The following is a 17,682-nucleotide window of genomic DNA, read 5'->3' on the forward strand; positions in this document are numbered from 1 at the left end:
AAAGTCACCTTTTTGGGGTGTTGATTTTTTTTAAGCAGGTATAGCATTTTTTTTTTTATTTAAGAAGTTGTTGATTGTGCTCCAGAATTTTCTTTACCAAAGGCCTTCTATTAAATAACTCATCCTTGTGCCTGAGGAGATTTCAGCATAGCTCTTTTGGTGATGACTGTGGAACCAGTAGCAGTGTTTTTACAGCCTACTGTGAATAAGGTTAGAGAAAACGTGTTTAAAAACACGTGCATTCAGGCTAGACTACAGGTTCCATCACTGCTACCATCAGGAGAGCTGGGCCAATGGGGAATTATGGGTCCAGATTGTTTATTTGCAGCATTGATTAGCCAGACCTGGTCACTGTAAGGGGAAATTCTTGCTTCCGGATTAGTTGAAGAATGGAGCATGGTCCATAGCTCAGATTCTTGAATACTAAAGAAACATGCTACTATTCACTTGCTGAACCTCTGTTTTAACTTTAATGCTCTTGTTTGTCCTATATTATGTTCTTATATTAAATTAGAGAATAAAAAACTTGCTCCAAAGGTTGATATTTTGCATTATAACTTTTTTTTAATAGAGGTGATCTGAGTTACAAACTTCTGCAGGTAGAGCAAGTATTAAAAATGATTACACAGCCATTACTGTTGTAAATATGCTACTACAGTGTTTACTGGTGTCTCCTATAGGCACGACATAATTTTGGTTTGGTAGAGATTGATGGAATTCTGTATATTCTGGGAGGTGAGGATAGAGAAAGGGAGCTACGCTCTATGGAGTGCTATGACATTTATAACAAGACTTGGACCAAGCAGCCAGATCTGACCATGGTTAGAAAGGTAAGAACTACATCATAATTTAGAAAAGCATTATTGTTAAACTCTTTTTAAAGTCCCTATTCAAATACTTGCACTGTTTATATTACAGCTTTTACTTGAAGTCAATGACAATAACATGGCGGGGGGGAAGAGGAGTCTCCTTTCAATTTATATATCAAAGCAAAATGTTGTTCTAGATCAAATTTCTATAGCCTGTGCTGTTTGAGACGCAGTTTGGGTAAACCAAATGTCTTTTTCTTTGTATAGCTTTTATCTTTCCGTTGGATGCAAAATTCATGAATGGTGATTAATTTTAAAATGAAAGAAGGCACTTGTGCTGGGCTTTTTTATGCATGTTGTTTACTTGTTTAATGATACTGTCCTTTCAAAATAATGTAACATCTTATTTGGTCTGATCTCTTATATGTTATTACTAAAAATGAATAAAATTGAAGAAAAACGAGTGTAACTACATCAGTCTGACTAATGAACATTTAAAAGCTAATATATCCTACAGCCAATTCATCAGCTTTATTTTCTAAGCAAAGTATTAGGAATGCACTTTTGTACAGTCAACACATTTGGTTGAAGAGAACTTCAGGAATCCCTGTAGAAGGTACAATAAATGGAAATAAATGAGTTTAAAATGTAGGAGTCACCGAACAAACTAAACTGCGGCCCAATGTGAAAATTGCTTTACTTTCACTCTTGCTGTACTTTTATGCTTTGGACAGAAGTTAATGAGCTAGTGGACTGTTGTTTATGGTGGTGGCCACAATCCATTGTAAGTCCTATATTTTTTAGCGAATTATCAGAAGCAGTTTTAGGGGATACTTGTTCTACTGTTTCTACAGAGTAATTCTAAATGAAAATGGGATGGGTAACTCAATGTGAACTTGTTTTCTTTTTTTTTTCCAAGCAAACACGTTTTTCTTTTGCTGAAAACTAGTAATTCAGTATTATTTATGTATTGTTAGAAATTGCTTCCTTACTGCTCAGATTGTGTATTAATGAGACTGACTGATGACTGAACAATGACTTTGCTACATCTGAAACACTAAACATAGTCGGTTTAAGGTACTACAGTTTTCAACTTCTGATTTTTCTTTTTTTTAAAGATTGGCTGCTATGCAACTATGAAGAAGAAAATCTATGCCATGGGTGGAGGCTCCTATGGAAAACTGTTTGAATCTGTTGAGTGTTACGACCCTAGGACTCAGCAATGGACAGCAATCTGTCCACTAAAAGAGAGAAGGTGAATAAGATGCACATGCACATCCAGGTTATAAGGACACTTGTTTATCCTTTGAAACCAAAAATAATATGGATTTAAAAACATGGTCCAAATGCACTTATTTTTAAAGAAACTAATAGATTGTTAGTATTAATTTCAGTGTGGCTGGTTGCGTGTCTGACATTAGTGTATGTTTACTTGTGAACAGCTTGTGCAGCTGTTTTAACACTAAGGCCTGGGTCATTTGGTAAATTGGGGCTGTTTTGTGCCACCCTGGTAATGCACAGCAGTCCTAAAGTTGGCAAAAGAGGCCTCGAGGTGGATTCCCTGTGTCTCGCTTAATTGTTGGGTGGCGTGAAGCTGTCATAGTAGCTACTACCCCAGCTGTAGTGCTGGAGAGGCAGGATGGGAAATGGGATAGCCAGGGCACCATGGTGTAGGCCCCAGTGATTTCTGGCTGCTGACACAGTCCTTTGGTGCTCCTATTGCTACTGCAATTTAGAGCAGTATTCTCAGAGAACTCCATGGTCAAAGCCACCTTTGACCCCTTTGCTGCTAGGAGCACTGGATACTTCTCAGTTGCAGCTGAGGATCTGTGACCAAAGATGATTGTTTCATGTAGACTCCTGATGTTGCAAGAATTACTCCTATTCTACAGGATGGGGAAAAAAATGGTATTGTGTCAGTATTCGAATTCATACTGAATTTGAACTTAGATCTTTGTTTCCAAAGAGATACTCTGTTACTTTATTATTTTGTACAATGATTTGTTAGTGGTTTTAAATATTTCTTCATACTTGATCTGCTGAATATGAAAGAGGTAGAGAATTATGGTAAAGCATGTACAAGGTTATGAGTATACAGATTAAATATTATTTGTTTCTGTCTCCTTTTGGCCCTCAGATTTGGGGCAGTGGCATGTGGAGTTGCCTCAGAGCTTTATGTGTTTGGTGGAGTCAGAAGTCGTGATGATAATCAGGCCAGTGAGATGGTGACATGCAAATCTGAATTTTATCATGATGAGTTTAAAAGGTAAGTAGTTCTGGCTGTAGACCTAGAAAATCACTAACGCCTCTCTTACCCCTGTTTTTCCCCTTGTGGTGTAATAGAGCATTGCAATTCACATAATTTTTCAACAAATGCCAATTATTCTTGTCCCTCTTACCTCAAAGAAACTGACCTAGATATTTCTACCTGTGGTATCAGTTTTACCAAAGGAAGTGGCTGTTAGCAAACTGACGACTAGGCATAATTCCTGGTTATTCATAATTTACAAGGGCTAATATCTGCTGTTTCCTGATTTATAGTGAAATAAGGAGAGAGAGAATGTGCTATAGTTTTTATAATCTGAAACAAGATTTACCATTGTTGTCAGAAATTCTAAGAGTTGCAAGGAGTGAACTGGTGGGGATAGAGGGGATAAAAATGTTCATGTCTCAAGACCTTGTCTTTATATATAAAAACTTGTGGGCTTTCCATAGCATGAAAATAAAATAATGGGATCTAGGTTGATTTTTATGTCTGAAGATGTAGATCTAAAGTGATATTGTCAACTTTAGTATGACAATGTTTTACCTGTTGTTACATATAAAACCCAAGAAGACTATAACTGAAAGAACCTAAAAGAAAAATAACTTTTTCTCTATTTTTTCCAGTTTGTTTACTTTGTGTATAGTCTAACTATAATTGGTTTCTCCTGGTGCTTCCATGGTTCCTTCACATAGCAATACGGGGGGAGAGAGGCTTTGGGGAAACCGTGATTATAAACCAACAAAAATGGCAAGGGAGCTGGGGACTCAGAAAAGAAAGATCTAGCTTCTGAAATTGTGTTAAACACCCACCCCCACTGACTGCCATTCTTTTGTACTGAAATGCTTCCAGGTTGCATCTGTTTTTCAAAAGTTGTTTGGAGTAGGACTCCAGATCCCATGTTAACATGATAATTTTAAAACTTCCAGCAATGTTGATTGATTCATGTTAAAGTTTCTAAAAAGTTTGGAAAACCCTGACCTATCCAAATTTTGGATATGGATGGGATGACAGGTAAGTTGTTGTCACTGCTTCTTAGTGATTTTAGTACAAATGTTGGTAACTGGCAATGGTTTTAAAATTCTTCCAGGGATGCCACTTTTAAGCAGAGACATTAGATGAGGGAACCACAGTAGATACTGTTCAACAGAGTAAAGCTAGAACTATTCAGCATATAGAGTGATAGGGTTCTTACAGTAAGATTTGGTATTGATTCTTGTGAAACTAGTAAAGGAAAAGGCAAATTTAGTAATACTTTAACTGTCAATGTTCATTAAACTTGTCAGATTTCTAAAGAATCTCTCTCAAGACTATAAGGTCTCTTTCCTTTCTCCCCCCACGCCCCCCCCTCCCCCCAAAATAACCTTCCCTTTCATTTTAGTCATCATCTGGGGTGGGATTTCAGACAATAGCTGCCATGTCTTGCCAATGCCAATAACTGAGAGTGCATTTAGGGACCTGGACTTCTAAGCATCCTGAAGCACAAATATAAAATTATGCCTAGTTTATTGGTGCCTGCAAAAATGGAGAAATGATGATGACCAAGATGATAAATTTGGCCCATAGTCCAGAAGTAAATGATGGTAATATTCCAGCTTTGTAACTTATACTTCCTGTCTTGGACAGTACGGTAGCTTCAGTCACCAGAGCAAGAAAGGATAGTTTGTTTTTTTATAATGCTGTTTACCAGAAGAGGGTGCTATATTACCATGTGATATTGTAGTTGTATAAATCTTGATAATGAAGATAAGCAATCATTGAGTATTTCAAATACATTCAGAATGTTGCCTAACTTGAATATAGTTCATCTTAATCATTAAAAGCATTTTAGAGCCCAGTGAAGTTGTAACTATTGCAGTTGCATCTATTTAAAAAAGACTGTATACAAAGAGGCTGCATTTTACAAAACAAAACACTTTTTATAGTGCCTTGATAGTGCTCATATTCTTTGAAGAAAGATTGCTGGTATAATTAAATGATCGTGTTTCTGATATAATACAGTGTGTGTTAAGTTTCAAAATGAGGGTAAGTTGGCTGACCCTGGAAAAACATGTAAAGCTGTCATTTTTCTCATCTAATTCAGCCTTGTCCGTTCCTACTTTTCATTTACCTGAGTTTGAGTGGAAAGATGAAATTTAAATAATTGTTCAAATCTGTGAATAATATATTCTAATAATAAAAAATATGTACTGCTTTGCTTGGAGTACAGGATCTTCCACTTGTGTCATATAAAATATATGCTTTGTTATATACGTCATTATAACTTCACTAACACTCTGTTGAGCATGGTTTTGAATTAATTGGGTAACATTTGCTCCTCATATTACAGACTGATTCAACAGTATGTCATTACTATGATATACACAAAAATTAAATCTTTACCTGTTTGCCTCTAATTAATCCATCTTCTCTTAACTGTTGTTGGGCAATTTACTTGTTCCCACAGTAAGGGTGTTGTGAAGGAAATTGCATACTTTTGAAGATGTCTCTACAAATAGGCTTCTCTTATATAAAGGAAAAGGAAAACACATCTCAGATCCCAATACGAAAGACAGTACACGTCAAAATTTTTGTCTAGTTAAAATGCATGGATGATATTGGACCCGCTTATTTTCTGACTAAAGCTGCAGTAGTGTTGGTGTGCATGCATATGCCTCACAGCTATTCAGAGTGTTAGGTTTAAGGAAATATAATTGGGATTTCGCCTCTGTGTTAAATGGAGCAGCAGCAATGAGATTAGTGCATAATATACATATTTTGGCAAGATACTTACAAAAAACCTTTTGGACTTTTCCTTTTATCTGTTGATTTTTGTGTACTGTACCACAGCGAGCTAATTACTGTTGTGTAGACAGAAACTAAATGTTTTCTGTTCTCTGGCACTTATGATGATAGCAACATCACCTTGTACAGTTTGCTGCATGAATAAACATCTTTAGACTATTGACTGGAAGATTCTGACGTTCTCATTGATATGTTCATAGCGGGCAATCAAATTGTAAGTGGGCCGCAACAATGAATTAAAAAAACAACAACAAAAACTTTGCCTGTTTTGGCTCAACAGCTCTGAGAGAAGCATTAAAATGACAGCTGCTGCATACTTGCAGATCATGGCAATTTGAGGTTCGTTACAGGTAGCAGATGCTGGAATAGTCTGTACATTGTCATGAAGTACACCACCTTTGTGAATGGAAACAAATTTTTCTCAATAAATCCCCAGCTGTCAACTTAGCCATTTGATATTAATAATATTTATTACTTATATAGCAACATGTATGTGCAGGATTATCCAATCCCCTTCCTACAGCCCTCACCCCTTCATTCTAACTCCTGGATCTTTTTACTTGAGAATTTGGGCCTCATTTTTGTTATCTGCACAGGCAGACCTTTACACCCACAAGAAGCCCCAGGCTCAAGGGTGCATTGGTATGGAAGCAGCAGGTGTGAACTGAATTGCAGGAGTGAGGCCTTAATTTGTTAATGCCTTTACCTCACTCTGCCAATAGGTCCCACATGTGGTTTTAGTGTTCATAGTTCTCCCTTTGCCCCTACCCAAATTAATCTTTTTCTGTTGTCACAAACTTTTATAATGCCTAGCAGTTTGCCTACATCTCTTCATACCAGATGAGGCATTTTAGAAACAAATGTCTAAATGTTGGGACCTGTACAAAACTTAAATATGAAGACAATTAATAAAATAGCTTTCAGAGCTTTTAAAGAGAAGCAAGGTGGAGTGTCAGCATAGATTGTAATATGATGTGGATAAGGTTAAATAGTTTCAGTAGTCCTCATGATGTCTTAAGTGTTGCTATATCTGAAAATCTCACTTTTTAAAATTCTAAATCAATTTGGTTTTGGAATGATCTTGCATCTAGGTGTATGAATTTGACTGACGATATGTAGGTAATGTATTTTGCGCTCCAGGTCTCTTGAGATTGTTTTAACTAGGACATACAGTTCACAACCAAACTCAAACAATGTGGATTATAGAACAATGTGGATATATTTAGATAGCTTTTAAGGAAGTTTTGAAAAGATGGGGTGGGGGGTGGCTTTATGATCTAGCATCAGACTTTGTGTCTGAATTCTCAAGACCCACAGGTCAAGGCAACTCAGTCTTTCATCCCTCCAAAGTTTTACCTTTTGAGTGACATTCAGCTCCCCCTTCTGTATCAGGTGTGGGGATGGGAGAATTTGGGTGATGACTTTAAGCAAAGATGTTGTCTGTTTAATGTGAATATTTGGGATCCTATGGCTCCATTCAGAAATGTACAGAGTGGCCCTAAATCTTGCATAAATCTTCATTCCTCCAACATATTGTGCCACTTCTGAAAGAAAACTGACTTCCTGGCTTCTGCCCTCTACCTCATGAATTGCTGCATTGCCCTGGTTCTCTGTGCACTGGTTTTAAGCTGCTTTGATAGTGTCTGGGTTGAAAGGCACTATTAAAATGTGTGAATTTTGGGGTTTTTTATTTTTCTGTTTTAGAAATGATGCCTTGTTAAACTGAATTTTTAAAAATGACTAATATTCCAGTATTCGATAGAGAGAAGCATTTAAATAGAATGTGCATGGATTTTTTTTTTAATTTGCCATAAAATATAACCAGAAGCAGAAAAATACTCCCATGAAATCGACAAGGCTGTCTTCAGTATCCTGGAGATATGGACTATGCATAAATGTATAAAGTAAAATTGAAAATAGATACTTTTATTTATAAGGATTGTGTTCACAGTAGGTACACACTTTAGACAGTGTATTTTTAATGTAAACTGCTGTATTCTGTCTCTATACTTCACTTTTAATTCAGAATTAGAACACTTACCAATTCTTATGAATTACAGCTGTTTTGGGCTATCTCTTCTTTGTATTTACGAATTGCTTTAAAAAAAATGACAAGCTTCCTCTCCCTCCCGTCATCTTCAATGAAAACGTACAAACATATGTTGTTAGTCTTACATGCCTTATCTATCAGCTCTGTCTACAGTTACAAAGAAAGCTGTCACCTCCTCTTCCTTCAGTTTGATTTCAGCAGAACCATTTACAGAAAATAAGTGCACAAAAGAGTAACCTTACAAAAGTATACTTTGTAGCTCTTGAACATTGTGACCTTCTCAGTACAGTATATTTGCATACTGTGCAAACAGTAGGCAAATAAGCAACCTACAATAAGTTGGAATCTAATCAAACTCTGATGAAAAAATGACCCCTTGTCCTTCCTGTTTTTGTTGCTTCCTTGCTTAACTGTTAAAACTGCTGTAATCGTTCCTGAAAAGTTTGGGCTATTTTTTAATTATGTAATTTTCATAAGCAATTACAGCTTCTATTATTTCTATTTTTGGTTCCAGTCCACAGTAGAAAAGCTATTGGGCTCTCAGCTAGTTTTAGGGTCACACAGGCTCATAATCCTTAAGTTTCTGGAGTAAATGAACCCAAAAGCTTAACTGATTCACGTGATTTCCTAGCACAAACTGACATCAGGTCCATTAAGAAAGAACATGTTTTCAGTAAAAGCAGCAAAGAATCCTGTTGCACCTTATAGACTAACAGACGTTTTGGGAGCATGAGCTTTCGTTTTGGGAGCATGAGCTTTCGTGGGTGAATACCCACTTCGTCAGATGCATCTGATGAAGTGGGTATTCACTCATGAAAGCTCATGCTCCAAAACATCTGTTAGTCTAGAAGGTGCCACAGGATTCTTTGCTGCTTTTACAGATCCAGACTAACCCGGCTACCCCTCTGATACGTGTTTTCAGTGTAGTTGTGAAAAGTTCTCACACTTCTGCATATTCAGCATACCTTTCTGTATTGATGTACTTCCTATGGTTGCCAGCTTTGGTTGAACGAATTCCTGGAGATTTCATCACCACATAATCTTGAATTCCTGGAGACGCCAGGCCAATCCTGGAAGGTTGACAACCCTAGTACTCCCTCCTACTCCAAGTAGTCTTATTTTTTATTGTAAATAAAATTAAATTTTCCCATCTCATTTGCCTTTTATTCAAATTCAAATTTTTTTGTTAGTTTATCTATATCTAATCCAGAAGTAGATTCTCAGATGTAGTGAAAATATTAGTATGTCCATTCCTTGCAGTAGATGTAAGCAAAAATGAAATCTTAGAATCTATGCTTCCCTGACTCTCCTTTAGTGAGGGAGGTGGAAGAGCCAATGAAGCTGCCCTCCTAAAGTGTCTGCTCTGTAGGGGGGTAGCTGATGGTAGAATGTTGCTCTTCTGTCCATATCTCTTCAGGTGCAGCCATAAATAGGGTGACCAGACAGCAAATGTGAAAAATCGGGATGGGGGTGGGAGGTAATAGGAGGTTATATAAGAAAAAGACCCCAAAATCAGGACTGTCCCTATAAAATTTGGACATCTGGTCACCCTAACCATGAATGACAGCTATAATGAGATCTGGTGCTTTCTGCAGAATTCCCTTCATTCATTCAAAGAGATGTAAAACTGTCAAAAACACTAGGTGGTTGTTTCGATACAGCTCCCACAGGGGTACAGAAGGGAAACAGTGTGTTTGCAGCAGAGGGTGTTTGTCTGTAAAAACTCTCTTCTTCTGATTCACGAATTTGTACCCTGCAGGACACTGTGAACATAACTATTCTGGTAGGCCTCACAGTTGAGCTATTCTAGAGTGCTGTGATAGGAGAAGTTGTTTCATTGTGAATGTTGTCCTTGGGCTCCTGAAGAACTGGCTGTGGTTTTCTCCCTGTACACGAGTTACATTGTGTATGTGGTTTGTTTTTGTTAAATAATGCGAGATTCCCAGATGTTGTACCAGTTGGTGCTATATAAAGGATTAAAGCCCCACCATTTTAAAGTAACACTACAGTGGTGAATTAGTCCTAAAAGTCCCTTTTCCAGGTTATAGTGATTCACTATGAGTTTCCATTGGAACTAGAGTGAGTAGCCACAAGCAGAGTAATTGGAGCTTTTGTAAATTTTAGCGGACCTTGAAACCTATACCTGTAAACTTTGAGGCCCAATAGGCTGGTAAAGTCTGCATCAAGTTAACTTGGGGAATGGAGAGAATCAGGCAGAGCAGATATTTGTATCCACTTATCATAAAAGTTGTGTGAGGGGAGACTAAGGGGTGGGAACAAACTAAAAAACCCTGCCCCTCTCTATACCATACTACCACAGCTGAGATCAGTAGAAGCACTGAAGCTGGAGCTTCCCTTGGTCCATAGGAAGGAGCTGTTGGCAGGCTGTTCTGTGTAAGGGCAGGCCCAGTGAGTTTAGAATTTACTTATCCATCCATGTTAACTTTCAAGGCACAATCAAAAGCTCATCGTCTTAAGACAGCACTTGAGGAAGGCTGATGTGGCAGGGAGCGTGAATGCAAGCTGGAGGAAAGAAGTCCTATCACTGACATTAGTGTCAACTCTAGTTGGACATGCTGGTGGGGATTTTTTATGCATTTTAACACCACCACTTCCTAGATCCCTGGAAAAGGTAGCAGTTGCAGTGAGTATTACATATGTTGCCTGTAAACAGTGGAAAGAAAACTACCATCCATCCTGTAATAATTCAGATGTTTCAAATCAACTAGGGAAATAATGTAGTTATTACTCTATCAATGAACCTTCTATAGACAAACCTCAGTATTGCATGATTGAATTGCTGATTAAATGAATGCAATATATACACGGCAGTTTAGAACTAAAATTATGAGTTTAAAAGGGTGCATTATTCAAGGTGAAATGATGCAACAGCTGTTGATGGTAAATTATGAGGTCTCCCAATTGTGCTGCTACACAGGTCTTAAGTTTGAACATCTGTTTCCATTACAAGCACATCTTTTTCAGGGATTTATAACTGTGCTATAAAACTTTACTCTGGATGAAACTTGGAATGAAGCGTAGCGGCCCAGAAGCACTTTTCTAAAGATATTTCCAAAGTAGTTTGAGCCCATTAAACAGTTTCAACACAGAGGAAGATACTAAAAATTTTAGCGGACTAACTGGTGTGCTGGCTCCTCCTCCCCCCAGGTTTGAAGGTTGGCCTTCTCTAAAGGGACGGGTTGTAAAACAAATTATTTACAGCAGTAGCACTGACCCTGGTAATCCACTGGTATGTTTACCAAGGTGTTCCAGACGAGTGGTGATTAGAAAATCTCTCCAAAATATCCTAAGTGAGTGACTTGCCCAAAAGAAGCCAGGAATACAGCCTAAGTCTCCTGACTCTTACCCCTGTACCTAAGCACAGGACCATCCTTTCTCCTTGTTTTAAACAAAATGTGATGCTGTTTGCTTGTTTTAAAGATATAAATCTGAATGTACTGAATCGTGAGACTGGAGTGATCTTCTGTCATACGATACAGAAAGCTCAGAGCAAAGTAGAAATGTAGGCATCTAATTCTTAGTTTTAATCAGCCCTTACAAATAGTTCTGTTTCTTTCTAAAGTAACGTATTTGTTTGTCAAGCTCCCCTCAAATTGACTGAGTTGAATCAAGAAAGAATTACTTTTGAGTAACGAATGGGGATGGTACAGGAATACAAAAGAGTCAGCAACATCTGTGGGGATATTTTTCCTTAAATCTCCAGGTATTTTATCTAAAATCTTCAGGACTCCTGTGTATTTTTATTTTTTCCGCTCAAATATTCTTGTCTTTGCCCATATTGTCTTTTATGGCCCTTGTAAGGTTTCTTTTAAGTAGTCTTGATGCTGCTGCACTGAACTGTAAATAGAACTACATCGGCATCTGTAGAAATGTGGCAGGAATCTGTAGAGGTTTACTTCAAAACCATGGAAGAGACAATTAAATTGGCAGCTCTGTACTTCAGGTATTTTTGCAAGCAGACAACTGTATAAACCAGTCTTGTCAGCATATTTGTGATAAATACACATTAGTTTTCTGGCTCGCAAGGGTATTTATAGGAACAGTTGATCTTCTGTCAGTAGGAAAGTCAGACTGACATAGCGTTGAAGATGGGGGATCCCTTTAATGAGAAAACAGCTGTGATTCCTAGTATTTCAATGGGGGTGGAAACCAAATAGAGCATGATATAAAATTGGAAAAACTGTCTTCCTGTCCGAAAAGGCTGGATGTTTCATTCACTTACCAAAAATCCTCTAGCAGTCTCAGAGTATCTACTGTCGTGTTTCTGGTTGACAAATAAAACCCATCAACTGCTGCACACTTCTTAAGTAGTAATTTACTTCTGACGATGACTGAGTAGGACTACAAGGTTGGCATGAGAATTTTAAGGGGGGAGATATAGGGAGTGTCTGGTAACAAAAACATAGCGTAAGAGCTTGCTATTTCCTGTACTGTGTCCTAAAATAAGCACAGATGTAAAAGCAAGTGTTAGACTGAGACTTTTCAAAGCTTGCTAAAGTCTTGTCTACCCAGGGAAATGGACCGGCATAACTATTGTGAAATAAGCTATTTCAGAATAGCTCCCCATGTGGATTTCTGGAATAAAGTCCACACAGGGAGCTGTTGTGGAATAATTGAATAGCTTATTCTACAATATTTTTGCTGATAGACAAGGACTAAGGAACTTGGATGCCCAATTTCCAATGGGAGCCTCTTTCTAAAATGTTAGTTTGCATGATTTTGCTTAAGTTTATAATTGGTAAAACTGTTTGTCAAAAAGCTTCTGAATTTTTAGCTCACAGATCTTGTCAATAATTCATATACAAATTTTTTGCCTTTTCTTACAGGTGGATTTATCTAAATGATCAGAACTTATGCATCCCAGCCAGTTCTTCCTTTGTGTATGGAGCTGTACCTATTGGGGCCAGTATTTATGTCATTGGAGATCTTGATACAGGTTAGAATCAGAACTAGTAACTTCAGGTTGCTTGTTTTCTTCTAATTTTCTTAAGTTTTAAAATTATTTAAATTGACTTCTTAGAATAAAAGAGTAAGATTTCATATTTTGGTCCAGGTTTCAAGATTGAGTCACATTGTGCTCTCAGTTGCCATTAGCCTTCGGGGAGAGGGAGTGGTGTTATATTAAATTGACTGATAACTAACAGCAGAATTTAGCCTTTTGACTGGAAATCCTACTTTTGTATTTCTGAGCATCAACATGATCTAAAATCCCTCAGAAGTTTTAAGAATTCTTTTAGGATATTTTGGTTGAGTACTGCTGCTACGGTTAGGAAAATAGACCAAGGCTAATAGCAAGTTCTTGGATTTGTGTGTGTACAATATAGAAGCAACCTCATTATCTGTTCCTCAAAATCATTGTCATTGGTATGTCAGCAACTCTGCGCCTCTGACTAGCCTACAAATTGAGTAACAATAACAACTTGTAGTAGGATTATGCTGTGGAGATTTCTGCAACGATGTCATTGCTTCTTTGCACTAGTAAATGTTGCTAAGAGAATATATACTAAGGACAATCACTGCACGTTTGAAAGAAAGGGGAATAATGAAGTTATGTAGGAAACTTTTTAGAAACTAGTGTTACAAGTTTAACTAAACACTAGTTTATCTCTTCAAGATGTAATATTTTACTGTTTGAATGAAAAAAATCCTGACTCTTGATATGTAACTGAGTAGATTATAGCTTTAAAGCAAAATGGCAATGCTAAAGAAGAGAGAGAATGAGGAAAAAGCAGAGAACCATGTTCTAAAAGTAATTTTTCTAAAAACTATAAACATTTTTATAAAAGTAACTTTTTTTTCTCAAGAAATTCTTGAGACAGATGAACACATTGATATAATAAAAATCTGGGAGGTAATAGTTTGTAAACATGGCAATGAGTGTTTGTACTTTCTTAGTACTATTATAAAACTATCTGCATAACTGATCAAAAGCTTAGTTTTTCACATAGGCTCTTTTTTCCCTAAGTATTTTATAAATGTGCAGTTTACATCTGACGCACGGGGTTGGCATAGTTGCCAAGTAAATACTAAGAATTCTCTATAGTAGTTTAAAGGAAGAAGAGCAGATACCCATGGCACTTCCAGTAATGATTAGAATGGGATACTGGTTTCTGAAACATTAGAGAATTAGTTCAGTACATCCTGTACAGAATATTGATTTGTACATCCAAAGAACTTCTCTTTAGCTTCTGAAGTATATAGACCTATTCCTTACTTGTGGTGAATGTCTCACTTTTTGTTTTCCACTTGTTTTTTCAAAGGCCTGTATTATAATTATTTGTTTTGGAATGTGCCCAAAATGATGATCTGTCACAACAGAAACTAGGCTTCATATGAACATGACATACATATTTTAATCATAATTGCTAAACCTCTTTTTCCTGGATGTTCTCTTTCACATGGAATGCTCCATCTTTCAGCAAAGAACCCATCCCACTGGTGTTTTGAAATCCTCAAACATTGTAGCTTCTAAAATGGGCATTGTCTGTACCAAATGTTTAAAACTAATTACTCTTGATGTCACCTACCTCTTACTGGCTCTTGAAAGATTTTTAACTTACTTTCTTGGCTACCTATGTGTAGCTGAACTTTCAGAAAATAAGGTAAAATGGGTCCCAAATTTGTTGCTGCTCTTTCCTTAGTTTTGTTCTTTTAAATACAGGTTTTTCTTAGCTTTACTTTCTTTTGAAAACTGTTCTGCCAACATATTCAGAAATTGATCAGAACAGTTTTTGTTTTCCATTTGGTCTGGAAATATATTGGCATCATTAGACTTAAATTGCTTGATACTGTATAACTGAGTGTGCAATGAATTTTTTTTTTTATTTAACTTTAGGTACCAATTATGACTACGTTAGAGAGTTTAAAAGGAGCACAGGAACTTGGCACCATACTAAACCATTATTTCCATCAGACCTTCGCCGCACTGGCTGCGCAGCCTTGCGGATTGCAAACTGCAAGCTTTTCCGACTGCAGCTTCAGCAAGGATTGTTCCGTATTCGTGTTCCTTCCCCATGAGTAGTCCTCTAAAAATGGCGGAGATGGGAAGAACCTGACACAATCCACCATAACATAGCTTTATATAAGGAAAAACAAAGCTATTGCAACTGAAACTTACATTATATGCTGTGCTTTGGTATGGTATCTGTTTTTGTTTGTTTTAAAATGCTTGAAAACTTGAGTCTCAGCTCTTGTTTGGGGGATAAATAGCTGTATATTAAACAAAAAAAATACCATGACAAAGGGAACACCTTCAGTTCTAACTATCTAAAAAATTAAACTACACTAATGAAGGAGTTCCTTGTGTCTGAAGCAGGAAGGAATGGGTAATATAACAAATTGTATTGAAAAGTAAAAAAAAAAATTAAGGTGCATTTCCCCTGAGGGGAATTGATAAGAGTTAGCATGCTATCTTCAACTGGATAGCTTTAGTACATAGATACGCTGTATGAAAACCAATCTCTCTGGTATAGTGCAAGACTGTTCTTCATCTGAATCAGCTGGAGGGAGATATTGGTTATTGCACCTTTATTTCTAGCCCTTTCTCACTAGTCAAGGCCTGTGCCTGCAATGGTGGAGGTGTATATATGTTTTTCATTCATTTCCGATGTTTTCATTCCTAAGGATCTTTTAAATATATTTAAAATTGAACTAAGAGTTACAATATATTATAAATGTGTAAATTGTTTTTCTACACTGTGTCATTCAAATGGTCTAAAGATTCCGTGTATTGGTGGGCCAGCATGCATTCTTTGTGTGGATTTTGGAAGCTGCAATTACTGAAATAGAGGGAAGGACTGAGGCGTGGAATATGTCACACCTTTACTGTGGCTGGTAAAGGAATGCAGCACAAATTGCTTTTCAGAGAGAAACAGGACTCCTTTTCCCTTCAGATGACTTAAAAATCACTGCAAGTTTGCCTTGCTGAGGACGTGTATTTGTGCAAAAGGGGAGAAGGAAAGGTGGGGCATTAAAAAGGATATATATGTATTGTGGAAAACTTGATTTCAGGTTCCTGTTTTAAAGGAAATTGTACAGGTAACTTATATTGGGATCAGAAGCTGGTTTACTAATGATCTCTGTGCTAAGGTACAGAGTCTTGATTACTGTTGTTTGGCTTTGAAAGCTTGTTTTAGAATGCAGTTGTAGTGAAGAATTTGTTTTATGGCTTTTTCCTTGTAAGTCTTGTTAACACTGCGAGTAATATTTAATTGCGTAATGTTAGTAGAAAAGATCTGCTGGTAGAACACACTTTACCTCATTACTTAATTTCATTTTTGTTACTTGTGATGGGGTGACACACAACACTAGGGGGAAAAAAAAGAAAAAGAATAAAAAAATGGAGCTGGGAATGCAGTTGAAACTTATCCTTATCTCCACCCTAAAGATTCTTCTAATACTTTTTAGTCTTGCTGGTACTGTTATAAGACACTGTTCTTTCCACTCTGAAACTTTGAAGGACCTCAACCAAAAATCAGTGGGCCAGGTTTTGTCCTCAGTTATACACGTATAAATCCAGATTAACTCCTTTGATCCATTCTAAGTAATCTTCTCAAATAAAGACCACAACTAGAACAAAATAGCTAGGGTTCAACTATCTAAATTTTCCTTAATGAAACATTCCAAGACTTACTAATTTTCATCATCATTCTATAATGGTAACAGAATAATCCAGTTAAATCAATAACTGCAGGTAGAATTTAGCCCCTTGATTTTTGTAATGCTGAAGTGCTGCAGAATCTGAACTATATACAGTAACCTATTCTTAATCAGTATATTTTTAATAGTTTTTTACACATTGTAGTAGAAGTTTACTTGACTTAGTATTTGTCTTTAGATTTGTTATATTATGCTTTATTACAAAAATGTAAACTGCTGTTTCCATCTTTAGATTTTGTGTTGAAAAAGTTCTGTAAAGATTCCCATTTTTTATAATTTAAAGTCTTAAGATAAAATGTTCAAAATCACATAAGTTCTGTTTTCAAAAGTAATATAGTCATTTAGGAGCCTAAGGCCCTGGTCTTCATTTAAAATCAGATCAACCCAGCTACATTGCATAGTGGTGCTGTAAAAAATTGTGTGCACGGTACAACATAGTTAGGTTGGCCTAACCCCAGGTGTAGACACAGCTTGGTCAACAGAAGAGCTTTCTGGTGACCTGCCTAGTGCCTCTCAAAGACGTAGATTAACTATATTCACTGAAAAACCCCGTCTATTGATATGGGAAGCATCCACGCTACAGCGGCCAGAACTATACTGCTATAGCGGCTGTGTGTAGACATGCTCTAAGTCTAAAGAGCCTAAGTACCCAAGTCACTTTGAAAATGAATTTTGGCTCCTAAGTAATGTAGATGCTTTTGAAAACTTTATCTAATATCTTGCAAGAAGTACCTCCTGAAAACTGAAGTTAGTGAGAGCTAATGGCATTCATCGCCCAGCAAAACTGGGTAGTAAATGCACAAAATAAATTTAAATAAATCCCAAATTCTGTGTGCTCTGGCCATGTTTTATGGCAAAAGTTAATAAGTAAAATGTTAGTTTACATTTAACGAGGTAAAGAAGGATTAACATTAGGGTTATTTTTGCATTTTCTAAAAAAGGAAAATAAATAAAATCCATCGTCTTGTGTAGCTAAAATACTCTTTTGGATTTGACAGAGGAGTGTAAGCCACTTATTCTGAAACACCTACACACGTTTAACTTTAAGCATGTGAATAGTTCTATGAGCTACTGCAGGATTGGGGCCTAAATTCTTT

General features: G+C 36.8%; 1 protein-coding gene across 1 annotated transcript in view; it reads left to right on the plus strand.

The window, feature by feature from the left end:
* GAN (gigaxonin) overlaps window positions 1-16,266 on the plus strand; it is a 58,511-nt gene extending 42,245 nt beyond the window's left edge. Inside the window, exons 7-11 of the mRNA XM_032770604.2 lie at window positions 681-830; window positions 1,928-2,064; window positions 2,947-3,075; window positions 12,754-12,863; window positions 14,763-16,266. Coding sequence (XP_032626495.1) covers window positions 681-830; window positions 1,928-2,064; window positions 2,947-3,075; window positions 12,754-12,863; window positions 14,763-14,944 — 708 coding nt within the window. The 3' untranslated portion in view covers window positions 14,945-16,266. The remainder of the gene's footprint in view (window positions 1-680; window positions 831-1,927; window positions 2,065-2,946; window positions 3,076-12,753; window positions 12,864-14,762) is intronic.
* The last annotated feature ends 1,416 nt before the right edge of the window (window positions 16,267-17,682 follow it).

The sequence above is a fragment of the Chelonoidis abingdonii genome, chromosome 19 (assembly GCF_003597395.2).
Source record: "Chelonoidis abingdonii isolate Lonesome George chromosome 19, CheloAbing_2.0, whole genome shotgun sequence".
In the NCBI taxonomy this organism is placed as follows: domain Eukaryota; kingdom Metazoa; phylum Chordata; order Testudines; family Testudinidae; genus Chelonoidis; species Chelonoidis abingdonii.